Consider the following 16,170-nt stretch of genomic DNA (forward strand, 5'->3'; position numbering starts at 1 on the left):
TCAAGTCTTCAAAGGGATCCGAATACTCCCTGCTGTTTGAAGAAAGCAGTACATATTAGCCATAAAGCCTGCCTGAAGTGCATGGCTTCTGCTAAATTAAAAATATGTGTAGGTTGACTATAGAAGCAATTCATTTGAAAAGACAGTGTTTTTCCAGTTTTGCCAAAGACAATGGCTTGTTTTCTGAATGTAGGCCCTCTACTGGATGTTTTAAAATACAGTTCATTAAGGATTGCATATGTATAGACATGATAATTTTTATACGTATGGCTGTTGTTATTAATAATAAACGACCTGGTTTTAGAACTGAGAGTTAAACTAAACAGATCAACAGCAGTCACAACCGCTGGTTATGGTCGCAGTCCTTTCTCTCTGCTTTAAATTCATGCGTGAAATGTGTCAAAATATTCAGTTTGTGCCGATCGTCTGCATAATCACAAAATGAATCCAGTTTCTTGACTTTTTTAGCACATTTTAAATTAACACCGCTATATTTGTGACATGATTCAATAATTAATGTTAACACCACGGCAAATTAAATCTGAGGCACGAATAATTGTTTCTCAGAGGACATGCCTTGGACTCTTACGTCATGAGCTGCACTTTAGGCTACAGAAGAAACACTTAAATGAATACCTTAAATAAATTTCACCCAAAATATTGCATCCTTTTAAATTCATCTGTGTGAAAAATAATTTCTGTATAGTCACTACACTCCTGCACTTTTTCTACTGTAAAACTCTCACACATGCGTAACATGCACACAATTAAATGGATCAGCTTTGATGAAAGGACTATATGTATAGCTATATAAAGGTATATATGTTCCACGTGTGTGTGCAGTAAACATAATAAAATGTAACAATAAGACAGAAGAGCAAATATAACAGCTAGCACAAGATGAATATTCATATTCTTGATTGCACACCTGTTAAAAACATCAAACATTACGTATTTTTCCTTATTAAAGATGTATCTAGCACTGTTATTGATGGTGCTAAGTGACCGGTTAATTTACATAGTAACAAAAATGCGCAAGAAAAGTGAATCTAATATTTTGTAAACATTTCAGAATGCGTGTGCAATAGAGGGTTAAGTCAGACCGTGTGTATGTGTATACATACCCAGGAGGAGGGGTTGCGCGCATGCGCACTGGAGCCACTAACCACACGCGGCTCAATCACGACATTTATTTGGCGTCCACTATGCATCATCTCAACACTCTCGGTGTAAGGACGTCCAAACACAGTCGCGCGTACTGTAAATACTGTATGTGCACCATCCACTCTAGCCTACGGGATTCTCTCCGCAAATAACATGGGTTAAGAGGAGGATGTCTGGATAATTCATTTCAACACTTTGCAAGGATGGGGACTCGGATATTGTTTTTTGGCAGAGGCATTTTGACAAAGACGAAGAGAGAAATCAAAGAAGGGCTTTAATATCATCCTTCAACTCTTTCATTTCCTTTCCTTCTTTTCTTTTTTGAGAGATGATCGCAGAGTTGGTGTGCAGCGCCGTGGCACTGCTCCTGTACGTCAACACACTGGACGCCGATTTCTGCTACGATGACAGGTATGCCAGCGAACGAACCCGATACATCCGCGCGTTCCCGACCGTCGTAGTGAGTTCGCCGGTTTCGTAGCAACCGGAGAACGTTGAGCCGAATGTAGTAGCGGCGGCTTTTGTTCTTTTCGTTCTGTTACATGTCGCGACAGCGCAGGGAATGGCGGCGCGAGCGTGACAACTGTCAGCGGATAAACACAGCCAGTCGTGCAACTTTGAAACACCGAGTCTCGAGCTTGCGTTGATGTTGTTTTTTGGAAATGCGATCGTCGGGGAAAGTGATGATGCTCGAGAATATCGCACTCCGCTCGCTAATTTATAACAGGGGGGATTGTCAGCCTCCGGGGGGCTGAACTGACCGTGTTTGAGCCTGGCGATTTAGAATTAGAGTCAGATGGTGATATCTCGAAATGGGAATTGTGTTTTCGCTTCCGTTTGCGATGCTTTGAGTACTTTTGAGGTATGAGATTCGCGTGGCATGCGTTTGCTGCCCTCGGCGGTCTGTTGCCAAAATAAGAGGAGAATCGTGCAGTCTTGTATACGAAACCGAAAAAGCTAACAAAAGCTAAATTTTAAATTTAAAAGGTTGTTAAAACAAACTTTTACCGACTCTTTAAAGACTTCTTAAAGCGACCAGTGCTGCCTATATTAAATGGCTACTAAAGCGATATCTGGCAACATATTTAATATATGGCGTGTTCATACAATAACCACATGCATGTTTTACGGCACATGTCTTTATTAAAACATAGTTAGTAAAGTCAAGCGAACCTTAAGTAGGCTATAGTTATTGGACCGGGCATCATTTTGCGGCTAAGCAAGTGAGTCAGATCAATTTATAAACCACTAAGACTGATTCATACTTGTTTTTAATCCCCTAAAACAGACGACTCATCAGAGAGTCGTTATTTTGGGAATAGCCTGCACTGGCCGTTTTGCATGTTTTTGATGAAGCGGCTTATGAGTTACTCGTTGGGTAGTCGGACTGCACCGGTCGCGTTGTATCACTTTGATTCGATAAAAAGCCCAGGTCGTGGGAATAATTTGTTCTAGAATCGGACTGTACCAGTCGCACTGTATGTTAAAGACTCCAACTCGAATATCGTGTGCTCAGCTGCTAGCCTTACAATAATACGCGTTGTAGAACAAATATCTCAGCACTTGGTCCCGCCACTTGTTTCTAACGGACGGAAAAGCCACGCGTCCCTCAACTCTCTCTCTCTCTCTCACATGGAGAACGGTAGCTTTTCGTAATCATTTAACAATTCTACCCCACTGGGATGACACATTTATTTTCCTAAGTGGCGTTAGGGCACGCTGTAATAACGTTAAAGAAAACTAGAGCCGCACGACAGTTACGCGCCGTTGAGAAGCAATAACCCAGAGAGCAGGCAAGCGACGAGAGCGTCCACTGTCGCAGTTTGTGAAATGAATGCGTCTCCAAGGTTACAATCCCTACATTTACAGTGACTGATTTATTTATTTACACGCCCGCTGGCGTTCTTATGCTATACAAACCGTATAGGCTTAACGTGTTTTTCTTTCTTGCCGCACTTGTCTGTCTCAGATATGTGTGGAATCTTAAAAATGGGGTTTATCATTTTCCCGGGTTGTCAAGACATGCCATTTTCCGCCATAGCGTAGCTATTAGAGCGAGTACGAATCCTCTGGGCAATAAAGTCAAAGTTGCAGTAGGTATTGCGCCCTGCTTTTACTGTGTAAGCTGCAGTCTGAGTAGATTTGTCAAGCAGTGCCTTCTGTTTTCAAACGCCTCATGTTTGTAATTAGTAGCAGGCTTCATTTAAAACTAGAAATGACATTTTGTCTCACAGCGTTCCCTGAGGTGGAAGGACTGCAGAAACAAGTGTCAGGCCGGTCCTGGGCAGTGTTACGCCTCCCTTGCTGGTTATCATTTAATTCGCGTTGAGAAAGAGCAGATGTGACATGGCGGTGGCGGAGAAGCCTTTTTTTGGGTTTGGAGTCCTGATATCATGCCTGTAAATGAAAACGGTGTTTTAAATCACTGAACTGACCTCTATTATTCAACCAAAGGCTTGCGAAGGACCAAGGTTGGTAACGTTTAAGCGAGCACTATCAGATGTCGCTAGTCGTATAAGGGCTTTATTAAAAACGGGAGGTTGGCATTTGATTTTGGAGCGTAATAAAAGCATTTGAGGAATTGGGGTTATGATTTTTAATGTGGAGACAGGAAACGCAGCACTTAGCAAAGTGGTTCTGCACGTACATATATTGCGACCAGAGTAATGCACAAAACATGCGCTTCAAAATGCTGGCTAAAAAGCTCCCAAAAATGAAAAATGTGAAATTTTGATGGCAAAGGCAGCATGAATTATACATCAACATAACATTATATGTCTGGATTGCCTAGTCGCTTTTTAAGCATGACATTTGGTTCCTTTTTCAGGCAACTCATGGATGTTTCGCGTTGGAAGAGTTTCTTAACAGGAATTATTGTCTTAAGGATTATAACAGAATTCTAAGTGAAAAAGCACATTCCCGATTTAAATAAGTTGCCTTTTAAAAGTGCATCTGCATCTCTTGTGGATTTCTACACGATGCACTGCCAAATCCATTTGTGAAATGACAGTTACTTTAAATCTAAAGGGAAATCACCCTGTAATGATACAAGAAGCTAAACTTTCTATCGCTTCCTCATTAAAAACTTCAGCTGCTCCCTCCTCTGTAATCCGTGTACCGTTTATGCTGCTGTGACATACCATCACTCAGGTCTATTAGGAGCTCAGCAAGCTTGACTTCAGTGCTGTGTGTCTAGCTTTCCCTAGGGAGCCCTCTGTATCTGGTCCCCGTCTCCAAATCACACTCGACCCTGACACCTGCACTACAGAGTGGAGGCCATAACTTGTGGAGCTCATATCTGTGATGCCATAATCCCCACACCTAGAGCAGAGATGGAGAAAAGAGTGGATGGTGCCAGGGTTGAGTTATAGCCTCATCTCCGTGGCCTGCTGTGAACCTGTCCAGAGGCCTGATAGATGAACTCGCATGAGGAATTGTCGTCATTCACCTGAAATTGAGGGCAAACCCATTGCCGTTTCAAGCTCTCGCAAGGCTGTATTTATTTGGGGTTTGTGGTTTTGGAAAGAGAAGGCTTTGAGTCGGATGAATGAGTTCCTAAAATGTGTAATTTTTCTTTTTCTTTTCGCATGTCGAGTAGAATCAGATACGTTTTGAGTACTTCCTCCACAAGTACTTATAAAGACAGCATGAAATGGCATGTGCAATGCGTTCATCTTCCGTAATGTGACAGTTTTCAGAGAGGAGCCGAAAATAATGCAATATGGGATTTGTCTGGACCGTGAAAAGTGGACCAAGGCAGACTAAGATATTATTGGTTAATATTTTTTGCCTTTCTGAGCAACCACAGGAGAAATTATAAAATATTTATGTAAATTTTGTGGTTATGGAAACAAGCATTTGAATTGGACGAATAGAGGTACTTATTTTTATATATGTCAATTAGCATTAGATAGATTGTGAGTACTTGCTGCATGAAATTGCGCTCATGAATAAAACTCTTTTAATGCGTGTCTGTGTAATTTTCATAAACGTGTTTAGATTGTAATGTATTTATAATTTTTATATACACAGTGGTATGCAAAGGTTTGGACACCTCTTACAGAATTTGTGAAATATATATATATATATATATATTATTTATTAAAGGGTAGTTAATGGTTCATAGTGCCTTTTAAGAATGCAAATATTGTAAATTCGGCTTCTATATTTCCTTAAAATACGTTTTGCAAGGATGTTTCAAAGAAGCATCTCTTTGGTGCTTTTAGCTTTGCACCGTAAGAACTGGATGTCATATTAAACTTCCCCTCTGACTCTTCTCCATTAAGCAATTTTCCTAGTGGTTCTGCTGGTAGTTTAGTTTCCAAGCCTGTTTAGCTGAGGCTGCAGGGATGAGCTGGTGTGCGCTTTAAATAGCCTGCGCTGTTGGTTTGGGTTTTGTGGTGCTGTCTGGCTCTGTTCTCTTCAGGCGCTGCTGGAGTGTCCACCCTGTGGATCCGACCGCACACTTTGGATCTGTGGTGATGTCGAGAACCAAGGGCGGCAACCCCGACTAGGAGCATCTCTCTCCTCAATCCGTCCATCCCAGCGGTACCCTGTAATTATCTCGGAGAGAGAAAAATTAGAGCGAGAGACACTCTACAGCTCGCACCACCCCTACATGGCCCCCTTTTAATCCTCCAACAGCTCAGTCCAGATGGTCATGTTTGCAAGGCATTGTGGGTGTTTCTTTTTTTATGTTTTTGTTATTCCTCTTCTGTACTTTTGTTTGAGGACGATTCATGGGGAGTGTGATGTAGACATCAGCATTCCAGATGACTGTGATTATGCCAATGACTCAAAGAGTTTTGCGTTGGATCATTGGCATATTGTGGTAATGTGTGTGTTAATGCTTCAGCCAGACACCGTAGAGACACTTTGTTCGTTAGTCTGTTGTGTTTTCTTTTTAATTGGTGCAGTGTGCTTCCTTGCGAGTCTTGTAAATGGTTGACTTCTATACTTAGAGCTTTTGTCAGAGTTTTTGGGATAAGATTAAAACTGACGCTCATCAATTTTTATGCACAGACAGTGCAAAACCTCTCCAAGTGCGTGCCAGTGGCCTGCAAGTTTAAGAGACTTCAAGCTGTGGGTTAAGTCATATAACTTCAGGGAGTATTTTGGCACGTCCAGAATGGGGAAACGTATTGCCTCATCTTTTGGTTTGAGTAGAGATGTCATAAAATAAAACACCAGATTGAACAGCCACCTGTGCCATTTGAGTTGAGGCTGCTTTTGAAACAGCTGCATTTGCTTTACGGTAATATAAATGTTTTTGCTTTAAGTTCATAATGCCGTGAAAGTAGTCTGTCATTGACTGAGTCTTATAGTGGCAAGTGCTAGTTAAGTTGGATTTGGTGAGTCGGTTGTACCTGTAACCAGTTGGCTGATAACTTTATTAGGAAACACAATGTTATAGTATGAATTGAAAGTGAAAGTGACACATAAAATTAGACTCCATAACATACAGCCTGCTAAAGAAAATATCTGCTGTAACTCATGTTTAATGACAATTTTAGTGGAATTTTAGTTTAGTCTCATAATTATGCAAAAAAAAAAAAACAACAACAACAAAAAACAGCTAAATGTTATATATTTACATTTAAAATTATACATTTAATTTAATGTGAAACATTCATTTGCAATATATTTGTCACGTATGAAGGGTCTGAGGCGTGCGGATCCATGTGCAGGCTTTTATTAAATGAAGGCATGGTCAAAACAGGCAGGCGTCAAACAGGGCGAACAGGAATATCAGAGGCAAGACAATAGCAAAATCCAGAGACAGGCGGTGGTCAGGTCAGGCAGCAAACAATCACGGAATCAGAAGACAGGCAGGGTCAAAACCAGATAAACCAGAGACAATAATCCACGGGCGATCTAACAACGAAACAGGCGAAACAATGCAACCTGCAGTTGAGTGGCTTGCTGCAGTATTTATAGTCCTCTGACAGGAAGTAGCAGCAGAGGGAGTGATCGCAGATCACCCAGAGGTAAGAGCTCCCTCTGCTGGCTTGGTGACATAGCCCCCCTCCTAGGAGCGACTCCTGGCGCTCCACAAAACAAACAAAACAAAACATAACTGGGAGCTTGGGAGGGGTTCCGGGAGAGGGAGTCAGCAAGCTGAGACCAGGAGGAAGAGACGGTGGGAGGAGCCAGGGAGAAGACGGGAGGAGTAAGGAGCGGGAGGCGATACCGAGCCCAGCCATGATGGTCAGTGGTGGAGCCGACGGAGGGAGGAGCCATAGAGAGGTAACTGTCCTCAACCCCATGGAGCCGACCGACGGCGGTGGAGCAGGTGGTCGAGGAGACTGAGGCGAAGGCGGAGAGCAGAAGAGCCAGGGTGATGCAGAGGCGCTGGAGGTCCCAGGCGACACCGCAGGCTTTGGCGACTGATGCGGAGACGGGGACGAGAAGGACGCTGCGGAGCCAGAGCGACAGAGGACTGAGGTAGAGCCGGGGGAAGGGAGGAGCCTGACAGAGCCGGAGGGACGGAGGGATGAGGCGAAGCTGGAGGAGAGGAATCCTGAGGCGACGGATGGTCGACGACCGACCAGGGCGTAGCCGGAGAGACGATGGAGCCTGATGAAGCTGGTGGATTGACGGAGCACGGTGGAGAGGAGGGAGCTAGGAGCCTAGGGAAGCCGGCGGGTCTACAAGCCGAGCTGGAGTCCGGGGCTCGGAGGCGGGATGATGAAGCGAGGGATCCTTTACCCACGGCGGCAATGGAGACTGGCAGACCCGTGGCGAGCTCCAGGTGGAGGGCAGAGGATGAGTGCAGGGGCTGCTGGGATCCATCGTCGACGTGTGGTAAGGGTGGGAGGTGGGTTAATCTTGAGGAGGCGCCGCAGGCGCGGGCACTGGGACGGGCACGCAGGCGCGGGCACTGGACGGGCGCACGAGGCGCACTGGCACTGGAGGCTGGAGGCACGCAGCGCGGGCACTGGAGGCTTGGGCACGCAGGCGCGGGCACTGGAGGCTTGGCACGAGGCGCGGGCACTGGAGGCTTGGCACGCAGGCGCGGGCACTGGAGGGCAGCACGCAGGCGCGGGCACTGGAGGCTTAGCACAGGCGCGGGCACTGGAGGCTTGGCACGAGGCGCGGGCACTGGAGGCTTGGCACGAGGCGCGCGGGCACTGGAGGCTTAGCACGGCGCGGGCACTGGAGGCTTGGCACGAGGCGCGGGCACTGGAGGCTTTGCAGGGCAGGCGGCCATGTTGGAAAGCGGCGCAGGGCAGGCGGCCATGTTGAAAGCGGCGCAGGGCAGGCGGCCATGTTGGAAAGCGCGCAGGGCAGGCGGCGACCATGTTGGAAGCGGCGCAGGGCAGGCGGCGACCATCTTGGAAAGCGGCTCTGGGCAGGCGGCGACCATCTTGGGAAGCGGCTCTGGGCAGGCGGCGACCATCTTGGGAAGCGGCTCTGGGCAGGCGGCGACCATCTTGGGAAGCGGCTCTGGGCAGGCGGCGACCATCTTGGGAAGCGGCTCTGGGCAGGCGGCGACCATCTTGGGAAGCGGCTCTGGGCAGGCGGCGACCATCTTGGGAAGCGGCTCTGGGCAGGCGGCGACCATCTTGGGAAGCGGCTCTGGGCAGGCGGCGACCATCTTGGGAAGCGGCTCTGGGCAGGCGGCGACCATCTTGGGAAGCGGCTCTGGGCAGGCGGCGACCATCTTGGGAAGCGGCTCTGGGCAGGCGGCGACCATCTTGGGAAGCGGCTCTGGGCAGGCGGCGAACATCTTGGGAAGCGGCTCTGGGCAGGCGGCGACCATCTTGGGAAGCGGCTCTGGGCAGGCGGCGACCATCTTGGGAAGCGGCTCTGGGCAGGCGGCGACCATCTTGGGAAGCGCTCTGGGCAGGCGGCGACCATCTTGGGAAGCGGCTCTGGGCAGGCGGCGACCATCTTGGGAAGCGGCTCTGGGCAGGCGGCGACCATCTTGGGAAGCGGCTCTGGGCAGGCGGCGACCATCTTGGGAAGCGGCTCTGGGCAGGCGGCGAACATCTTGGGAAGCGGCTCTGGGCAGGCGGCGACATCTTGGGAAGCGGCTCTGGGCAGGCGGCGACCATCTTGGGAAGCGGCTCTGGGCAGGCGGCGACCATCTTGGGAAGCGGCTCTGGGCAGGCGGCGACCATCTTGGGAAGCGGCTCTGGGCAGGCGGCGACCATCTTGGGAAGCGGCTCTGGGCAGGCGGCGACCATCTTGGGAAGCGGCTCTGGGCAGGCGGCGACCATCTTGGGAAGCGGCTCTGGGCAGGCGGCGACCATCTTGGGAAGCGGCTCTGGGCAGGCGGCGACCCATCTTGGGAAGCGGCTCTGGGCAGCGACCATCTTGGGAAGCGGCTCTGGGCAGGCGGCGACCATCTTGGGAAGCGGCTCTGGGCAGGCGGCGACCATCTTGGGAAGCGGCTCTGGGCAGGCGGCGACCATCTTGGGAAGCGGCTCTGGGCAGGCGGCGACCATCTTGGGAAGCGGCTCTGGGCAGGCGGCGACCATCTTGGGAAGCGGCTCTGGGCAGGCGGCGACCATCTTGGGAAGCGGCTCTGGGCAGGCGGCGACCATCTTGGGAAGCGGCTCTGGGCGGCGGCGACCATCTTGGGAAGCGGCTCTGGGCAGGCGGCGACCATCTTGGGAAGCGGCTCTGGGCAGGCGGCGACCATCTTGGGAAGCGGCTCTGGGCAGGCGGCGACCATCTTGGGAAGCGGCTCTGGGCAGGCGGCGACCATCTTGGGAAGCGGCTCTGGGCAGGCGGCGCGCCATCTTGGGAAGCGGCTCTGGGCAGGCGGCGGCCATCTTGGGAAGCGGCTCTGGGCAGGCGGCGGCCATCTTGGGAAGCGGCTCTGGGCAGGCGGCGGCCATCTTGGGAAGCGGCTCTGGGCAGGCGGCGGCCATCTTGGGAAGCGGCTCTGGGCAGGCGGCAGCCATCTTGGGAAGCGGCTCTGGGCAGGCGGCGGCCATCTTGGGCAGCGGCTCTGGGCAGGCGGCCATCTTGGGCAGCGGCTCGGGGAAGGCGGCCATCTTGGGAATAAATGCAGTGTCTTCTTCCTCCATAATACCCAACGTGAGAGCTGACCCCACAGTCACTAAACCAAACTCAATAAAGTGTGCCAGTGATTCACGTGGACCCTCTTGAACAAGTTGTGTTTTGAGTGGCTGATTTATTCCCTCGTGAAAAAATTCAATTAGCAAACAGTCCGGTAAATCAGAGAAGTAAGCCAGGTCCAGAAATTCCTGAGTATAATCCTCAAGTGATCGGGTGCCCTGCTTGAGGGTTAGCAAAGACATTGCAAGGTGCATACCTGGCCATGGTTCGGGTGAAAAGCCGCTGGATCCTGGTGTGAGGTTGCATTCTGTCACGTATGAAGGGTCTGAGGCGTGCGGATCCATGTGCAGGCTTTTATTAAATGAAGGCATGGTCAAAACAGGCAGGCGTCAAACAGGGCGAACAGGAATATCAGAGGCAAGACAATAGCAAAATCCAGAGACAGGCGGTGGTCAGGTCAGGCAGCAAACAATCACGGAATCAGAAGACAGGCAGGGTCAAAACCAGATAAACCAGAGACAATAATCCACGGGCGATCTAACAACGAAACAGGCGAAACAATGCAACCTGCAGTTGAGTGGCTTGCTGCAGTATTTATAGTCCTCTGACAGGAAGTAGCAGCAGAGGGAGTGATCGCAGATCACCCAGAGGTAAGAGCTCCCTCTGCTGGCTTGGTGACAATATTACATTGATTAAAAATTAATATACAAAGTTAAACATACCTTGGTGCTGAGCCAACGGAGACTTTAGAGCAAGCGTATGTTACGATATTCGCATATATCGCGAATCGAGAAGTGATTCAGCACCGATTCAGAGATTTTCCGAATGAATCGCGATTCCTCTGGAACCTATACTAAGCTTAGCTTTGAACGTCAGATGGTTCTGCATGCTTTAGAAACGGCCGTACTCTGCTTGTTTCCAAATACTTAAACACACTTGAATCTAAAATAATCATTTATAAAATTCGCAAAAGGTTACAGCTCTAGTTTTTGGTGAATGGCATTTCAAATGTAAATAAGCCCAACGTGCATGGACACATCCACTTGTAGCACGCACAAGTGACGATTCTAGTCAACCAGTCGGTGTTCTGCACTTTAGCTCCACCCTTTTGGTACCCAAAGGAAGGGTACCAAAAGAAGGCACGGTACCGTTTACTATTTTGCTACCATTTACAACTTCTGACAATGGAGGCGAACATAATTGCGTACCGTACTGTACTATACTGAACAGTACCGCTTGGTGGAAATGAGCCATTAAATTACCACATTGTTTCACTTAATATATAAATGGCTTTTTCAAACCAGTAATTTTTCAACCGTTCAGCACACAATTTTACATTTGAATTTGTGCATTTGGCAGGTGCTTTAATCCAAAGCTTTAAAGTTACACATTTTATTAATATATTGCTGGACTGTAAAACAGTGTTCTCATTGCCCTCAGGAACAACTGGATTCGCAGTGGATTGTTAAAAGTCGAGGAATGTATAGCCGTTTTTGTTCTCTGAGAGATTCCTCTTGGACCTTTCTCTCTGTGACGTATTCTAACCCCCGAGTTCTGGGTCAGCGGCCTTCTGACAAACCACAAACACTATTAAACACAACCCGCTCTACTGTAGTTGGCGTATGTGTGTGGGGTTTTGGTGTCTCCCACTGAGTAATCTGACTAACAATTACTATGGCCATGACCTCGTAAGGTGAACTTTCTCAAGGCTGTAACCTCAGACCAACCATTTCTCCAATTTACTGCAGTCCTGCTGTGTCCGGGGTTTAAACTGAGTGAAAAACACCAGCCTGTGTGTGTGTGTGTCTGAAATACCAATGCAGAAGAAACGTTCTGCATAGGTACTTAGCCTCAGTATTAGTACTGGTATCTTCAGCTATCTCACGACATAATCAGGAAGAATTTAAATCGGTTTTAGTCTCTCTCAGTCTTTTGTGCATAGAAACAACTTCAGAACAATTTTTGTTTTTGTGTGTGTGTGTGTATATGTATGTATATTTATATATATGTATGTGTATGTGATTGAAGAATATTGTATTTCGAATAGCTATTCATCACATCAAAGCTTTGTCTTTCTTTTTAATAGCTTATGCTCAAAAAGTATGCTTTAATCATTTGCAAATTACTTTTTTGACATCAGACATCGGAGAAAACTATTATCATCATATTTACTGTAAGCATATTATTTGTGCTTAATAAAGTGCTCAGATCATGCAGGTGCCTCTTGATAACCATGTCCATTGTCCAGATGGCGTCTAGACTGAAATCTTGGGATTGGGAGCAAGCCGAGGTTTTTCTCTTCTCTTTTTCGATAGTTTGTTAAGCAGAGGAGCTCTCTCTCTCTCTCTCTCTCTCTCTCTCTCTCTCTCTCTCTCTCTCTCTCTCTCTCTCCTCCAGCTCTGATTACTGAAGCTTGATTAGCGAAGCGCTGTCAGAACAGCCTGAGATTGGATGGCCGTCGTCCCACTCTATTGGCTCTCTGAGGGAGCAGCTTCTCTCTGTGATTGCCAGGGCAGATGATTGTCATTTGTGATGTGTGGGCCGAAATGAACTGCAGGCCAGAGTGGCCTGACCCATCGCTGCCCATGGGGCTCTAAAATGGGCTGTTGGTCACAGCTGATGGCCTTTCAGGCCTTCTAAATCAGACAGGCCGTAATCAGCGCTGAAAGAGGGAGGCCATATGTACAGCAGGTTTACTGCACAGTAGAAGACAGCAGTGCAGATTAACTTTATTGACGCGCGCTGTAGGATCGCATGGCTACCTCTACAATCGTGCTGCGTCTTTGTGCCTGTCATTTAATTAAAACCTAACAGATTATCTGTCTAGTTTCATTATTTTGGCTGCCTTCTCCCTGCCCCCTTCGATTATTTAGCTAATCACATTAGCCACTAATTAAGGTAGAATTATACCCACGTACAAACTGTATGCACCTTACTGGAGTCCTGCTCTTACCTTTGCCCTAAAAACTAGGGTTACACAATCAATTGACTAAAATAAATTAAATGAATCATTTAAAAATGAAAATGAAATGAAATTTACAGTTATTTTTATGTGAAAATATCTAAAAAACATCAAATAATAATATAATAATAATAACAAATAAGCATACTAGGAATAGCAGTAATATATATTATTTTATAATAATTTTGTGTTAGGATAATAAAATAAATATTAGTAAATATTTAACTGGACCAAAATAAATTTTTGAAAACCCGTTTCAATTTTTTCACCTCAATTTATCTTATTGTTATTCAGCATTATATTACAATAAATAGGCATTTTATTCAATTCTTAGTCAACTTTGAAATTGATTAAACATTGCATAAATACATGTAGTTATGTATATGTATGAGGGGGTTGCCTTCTTTTTTTTAAGCGTCAGAAATGTTAGATGCTCATACATTATATCACAGTTCAAATCAAAGTCACAATACTACACTCTCAGAAATTACATTACATATGAGACTGAACTTGTAAAAGAACGAACAACAAAACTTGGCTTTACCAACAGAAAGATAAATGCGAGTTAGTTTGCTCTTGCTTCAGGGGATGTTTAGTTGGAATCTTTTCCTCAAAAAAGTTGATGTAATGTTATGGCTTCATCATTACACACAGGTCTCAAATCATTTCCTTTCATTTCACTAGATTGGTAATGGCCAGAGACATGAGTTTTGATTTAGAGCTAATGTTCTTGATGGATCTAATGCGGTGTTCCTGTCCTGTGCCGGCCTGCCTTCATTTTAATAGGATTAGCAGTGGCCTGTGGATTGTGGGGGGTGCTGTGTCAGTAAAGCGTCTTATCCATTTGAAGCACAAAACCCCCCTGTTGCTAGCGTCTAAACAGGATGCTATAGTGCACTTAAAAAAAATAAAGCAAGCCTCTATTTTTCTTTGGTTTACCTTCTAGTGTCTCCTGTGCAGCTTCTATGCCTGCAGAGGAAGCTGGGACATGACCTGGCCAAGAAGCTTTTGTGCTTTGTTGAGATCTGTGTGGTCTCTATTCACTCTTCCGCCTGTGCACACCATTAACGCTCACTGATGAGAAATAAGCCTCGCTTGTGTTGCCTGTTGGCTCAGTTGAACAAAGAAGTGCTCGTTTTTTTTATTTGGGCAGAGAGTAGATGCATTGCCTTTGTGTATCAACCTGTCAGAATCAATCTAATCAGCACTGCAAACATGTACGTGCCTGGGGAGACGTCCCCAGCTGAAGACCAGGGCATTATTTTAGGTGCTTTAGGTGTTTCTGTTGTTCTTAATCTGTTGTCCTGCATGTGACATGCTTTTACTATTAGAGATTACATATTCGATGTAAAATATTCTTGTAAAATCTAAAATTTGCATTAAATACCATGTTAGAATGTTAATAGCATATGTATACATTTATAAACTGGGGTTTAACAATTCTATAAAGATGAAAAAAAAAAAAAAAACTACATAGTTGTATAACACGTTTATAACATATATAAGTGTGTGTGTATACATATACATTTGTTGTATGTAATATTTTGCATGATATTTACATTAAAAGTTGGAAAAAGTAATAAATATGATATTATATCATTTGACCTATTATGTATGTTTTAAAAATATATTTTCTCATTCGAGGAAATTCATGTGTTCATTGTAACAAAAATGCATTGAATTGTTAAAGCAAGCATACCATGTGATTCTGTTGAGCTACTGTAAATCTCAGTGAAATGGAAATCATTTTACTGAGACCTTCAGCAATCCAACAAGCATTGCCTTATTCTTTCTCTATTTAGATCTTTAAATATTTGCACAAATCTTATAATGCATTTATGCAAAGTCAACAAATGATGTTGTTTTTGGCTTTGACTCAGTAAAGCTTTCATTTTCTAAGGGTAAGGGTTGCACAGTCCTCTCTCTACACTGATCTTATCATTGCTATTACCTTTGATTCAGCAATCCTGTGGCCGGCTTTGCAAGCCAGAGATGACTTTGCCAACCTCATGTAAGCAAACTAGGGCATGTGAGCCGTCTGCTTTCCATATCTGACATCATGCCAGATGGGCAATGCCCGTTTGGTTTCTTACAGAGATCAAGGGGATAGAAGGATTAGATCCTGCTATTTAGTAATAAAGGCTTTAGAAAATGATCTAAATTCTGAATGGTTTGATTAACACAGAATGTTCTTGGGTTTCAGCAGTCTAGTTCTTTTTAAATGGGAGTTTTCTTTATTTTAATATAGGAAATGTGTGATTTGAGCTTTCTATTTGACTGCTTTACTTTAAATGGATAATTTACCATTTAATTAAAATGTTCTAATATTTTGCTCAACTTCAAGTCTTTATTTGTATGACTGCTTTCTTCCACAGTAAAAACGTGTTGTCACAAATACTTAACTGTTCTTTTGAAAGCAAGTGGTTACTGAAGAGTCTGCATCCACTTTCATGTACTCTTTGTAAAAAAAAAAAAAAAAAAAAAAAAAAAAAAAAAAATGGCTGAAAGTTATTTTGCCATTTGTCAATGCTCTCAAAACCCATGTGAGGGCCAATGAAGTTTGAAAATGAACACTTTGTCATCATTTACTCACCCGCCTTCAAATGTCTTTTTCTTCTGTTAAATCCAGACGTTTTGAAGAATGTTGGTAACCAAATAGTTGCTGGTAGCCATTGACTACCAATTATTTATTTCCCCAATCCTCCTCAATACTATGCATATAAAGATATAAGATGAATTCTTGATAGTATCTTCTATTGTGTTCAACAGAAGAAAGCATTTCATACAGGTTTGGAACAGCTTTTGCATGATGAAGCAATTTTATTTTGGGTGAGCTATTACTTTCTTAATCGAAATGCGTCGTGTCTGTAAGATTGAATAACCAATGACTATCCAGATTTAGAGCTTGATATCTAGAGATAAATTTTGTGTGCCCTCTTGCTGGCTGTCTGCATGTGGCTTCTCTCAGCCTGGTATTCGAGAAGTTGTTAATTGGTCCCATGGAGGACATATCT

General features: G+C 45.3%; 1 protein-coding gene across 1 annotated transcript in view; it reads left to right on the plus strand.

Moving 5' to 3' along the window:
- The first annotated feature begins 1,219 nt into the window (after window positions 1–1,219).
- The window catches only part of tmtc2b (transmembrane O-mannosyltransferase targeting cadherins 2b), a 94,346-nt gene continuing 79,395 nt past the window's right edge, over window positions 1,220–16,170 (plus strand). Inside the window, exon 1 of the mRNA XM_043216753.1 lies at window positions 1,220–1,575. Coding sequence (XP_043072688.1) covers window positions 1,493–1,575 — 83 coding nt within the window. The 5' untranslated portion in view covers window positions 1,220–1,492. The remainder of the gene's footprint in view (window positions 1,576–16,170) is intronic.

The sequence above is a fragment of the Puntigrus tetrazona genome, chromosome 18 (assembly GCF_018831695.1).
Source record: "Puntigrus tetrazona isolate hp1 chromosome 18, ASM1883169v1, whole genome shotgun sequence".
NCBI lineage: Eukaryota > Metazoa > Chordata > Actinopteri > Cypriniformes > Cyprinidae > Puntigrus > Puntigrus tetrazona.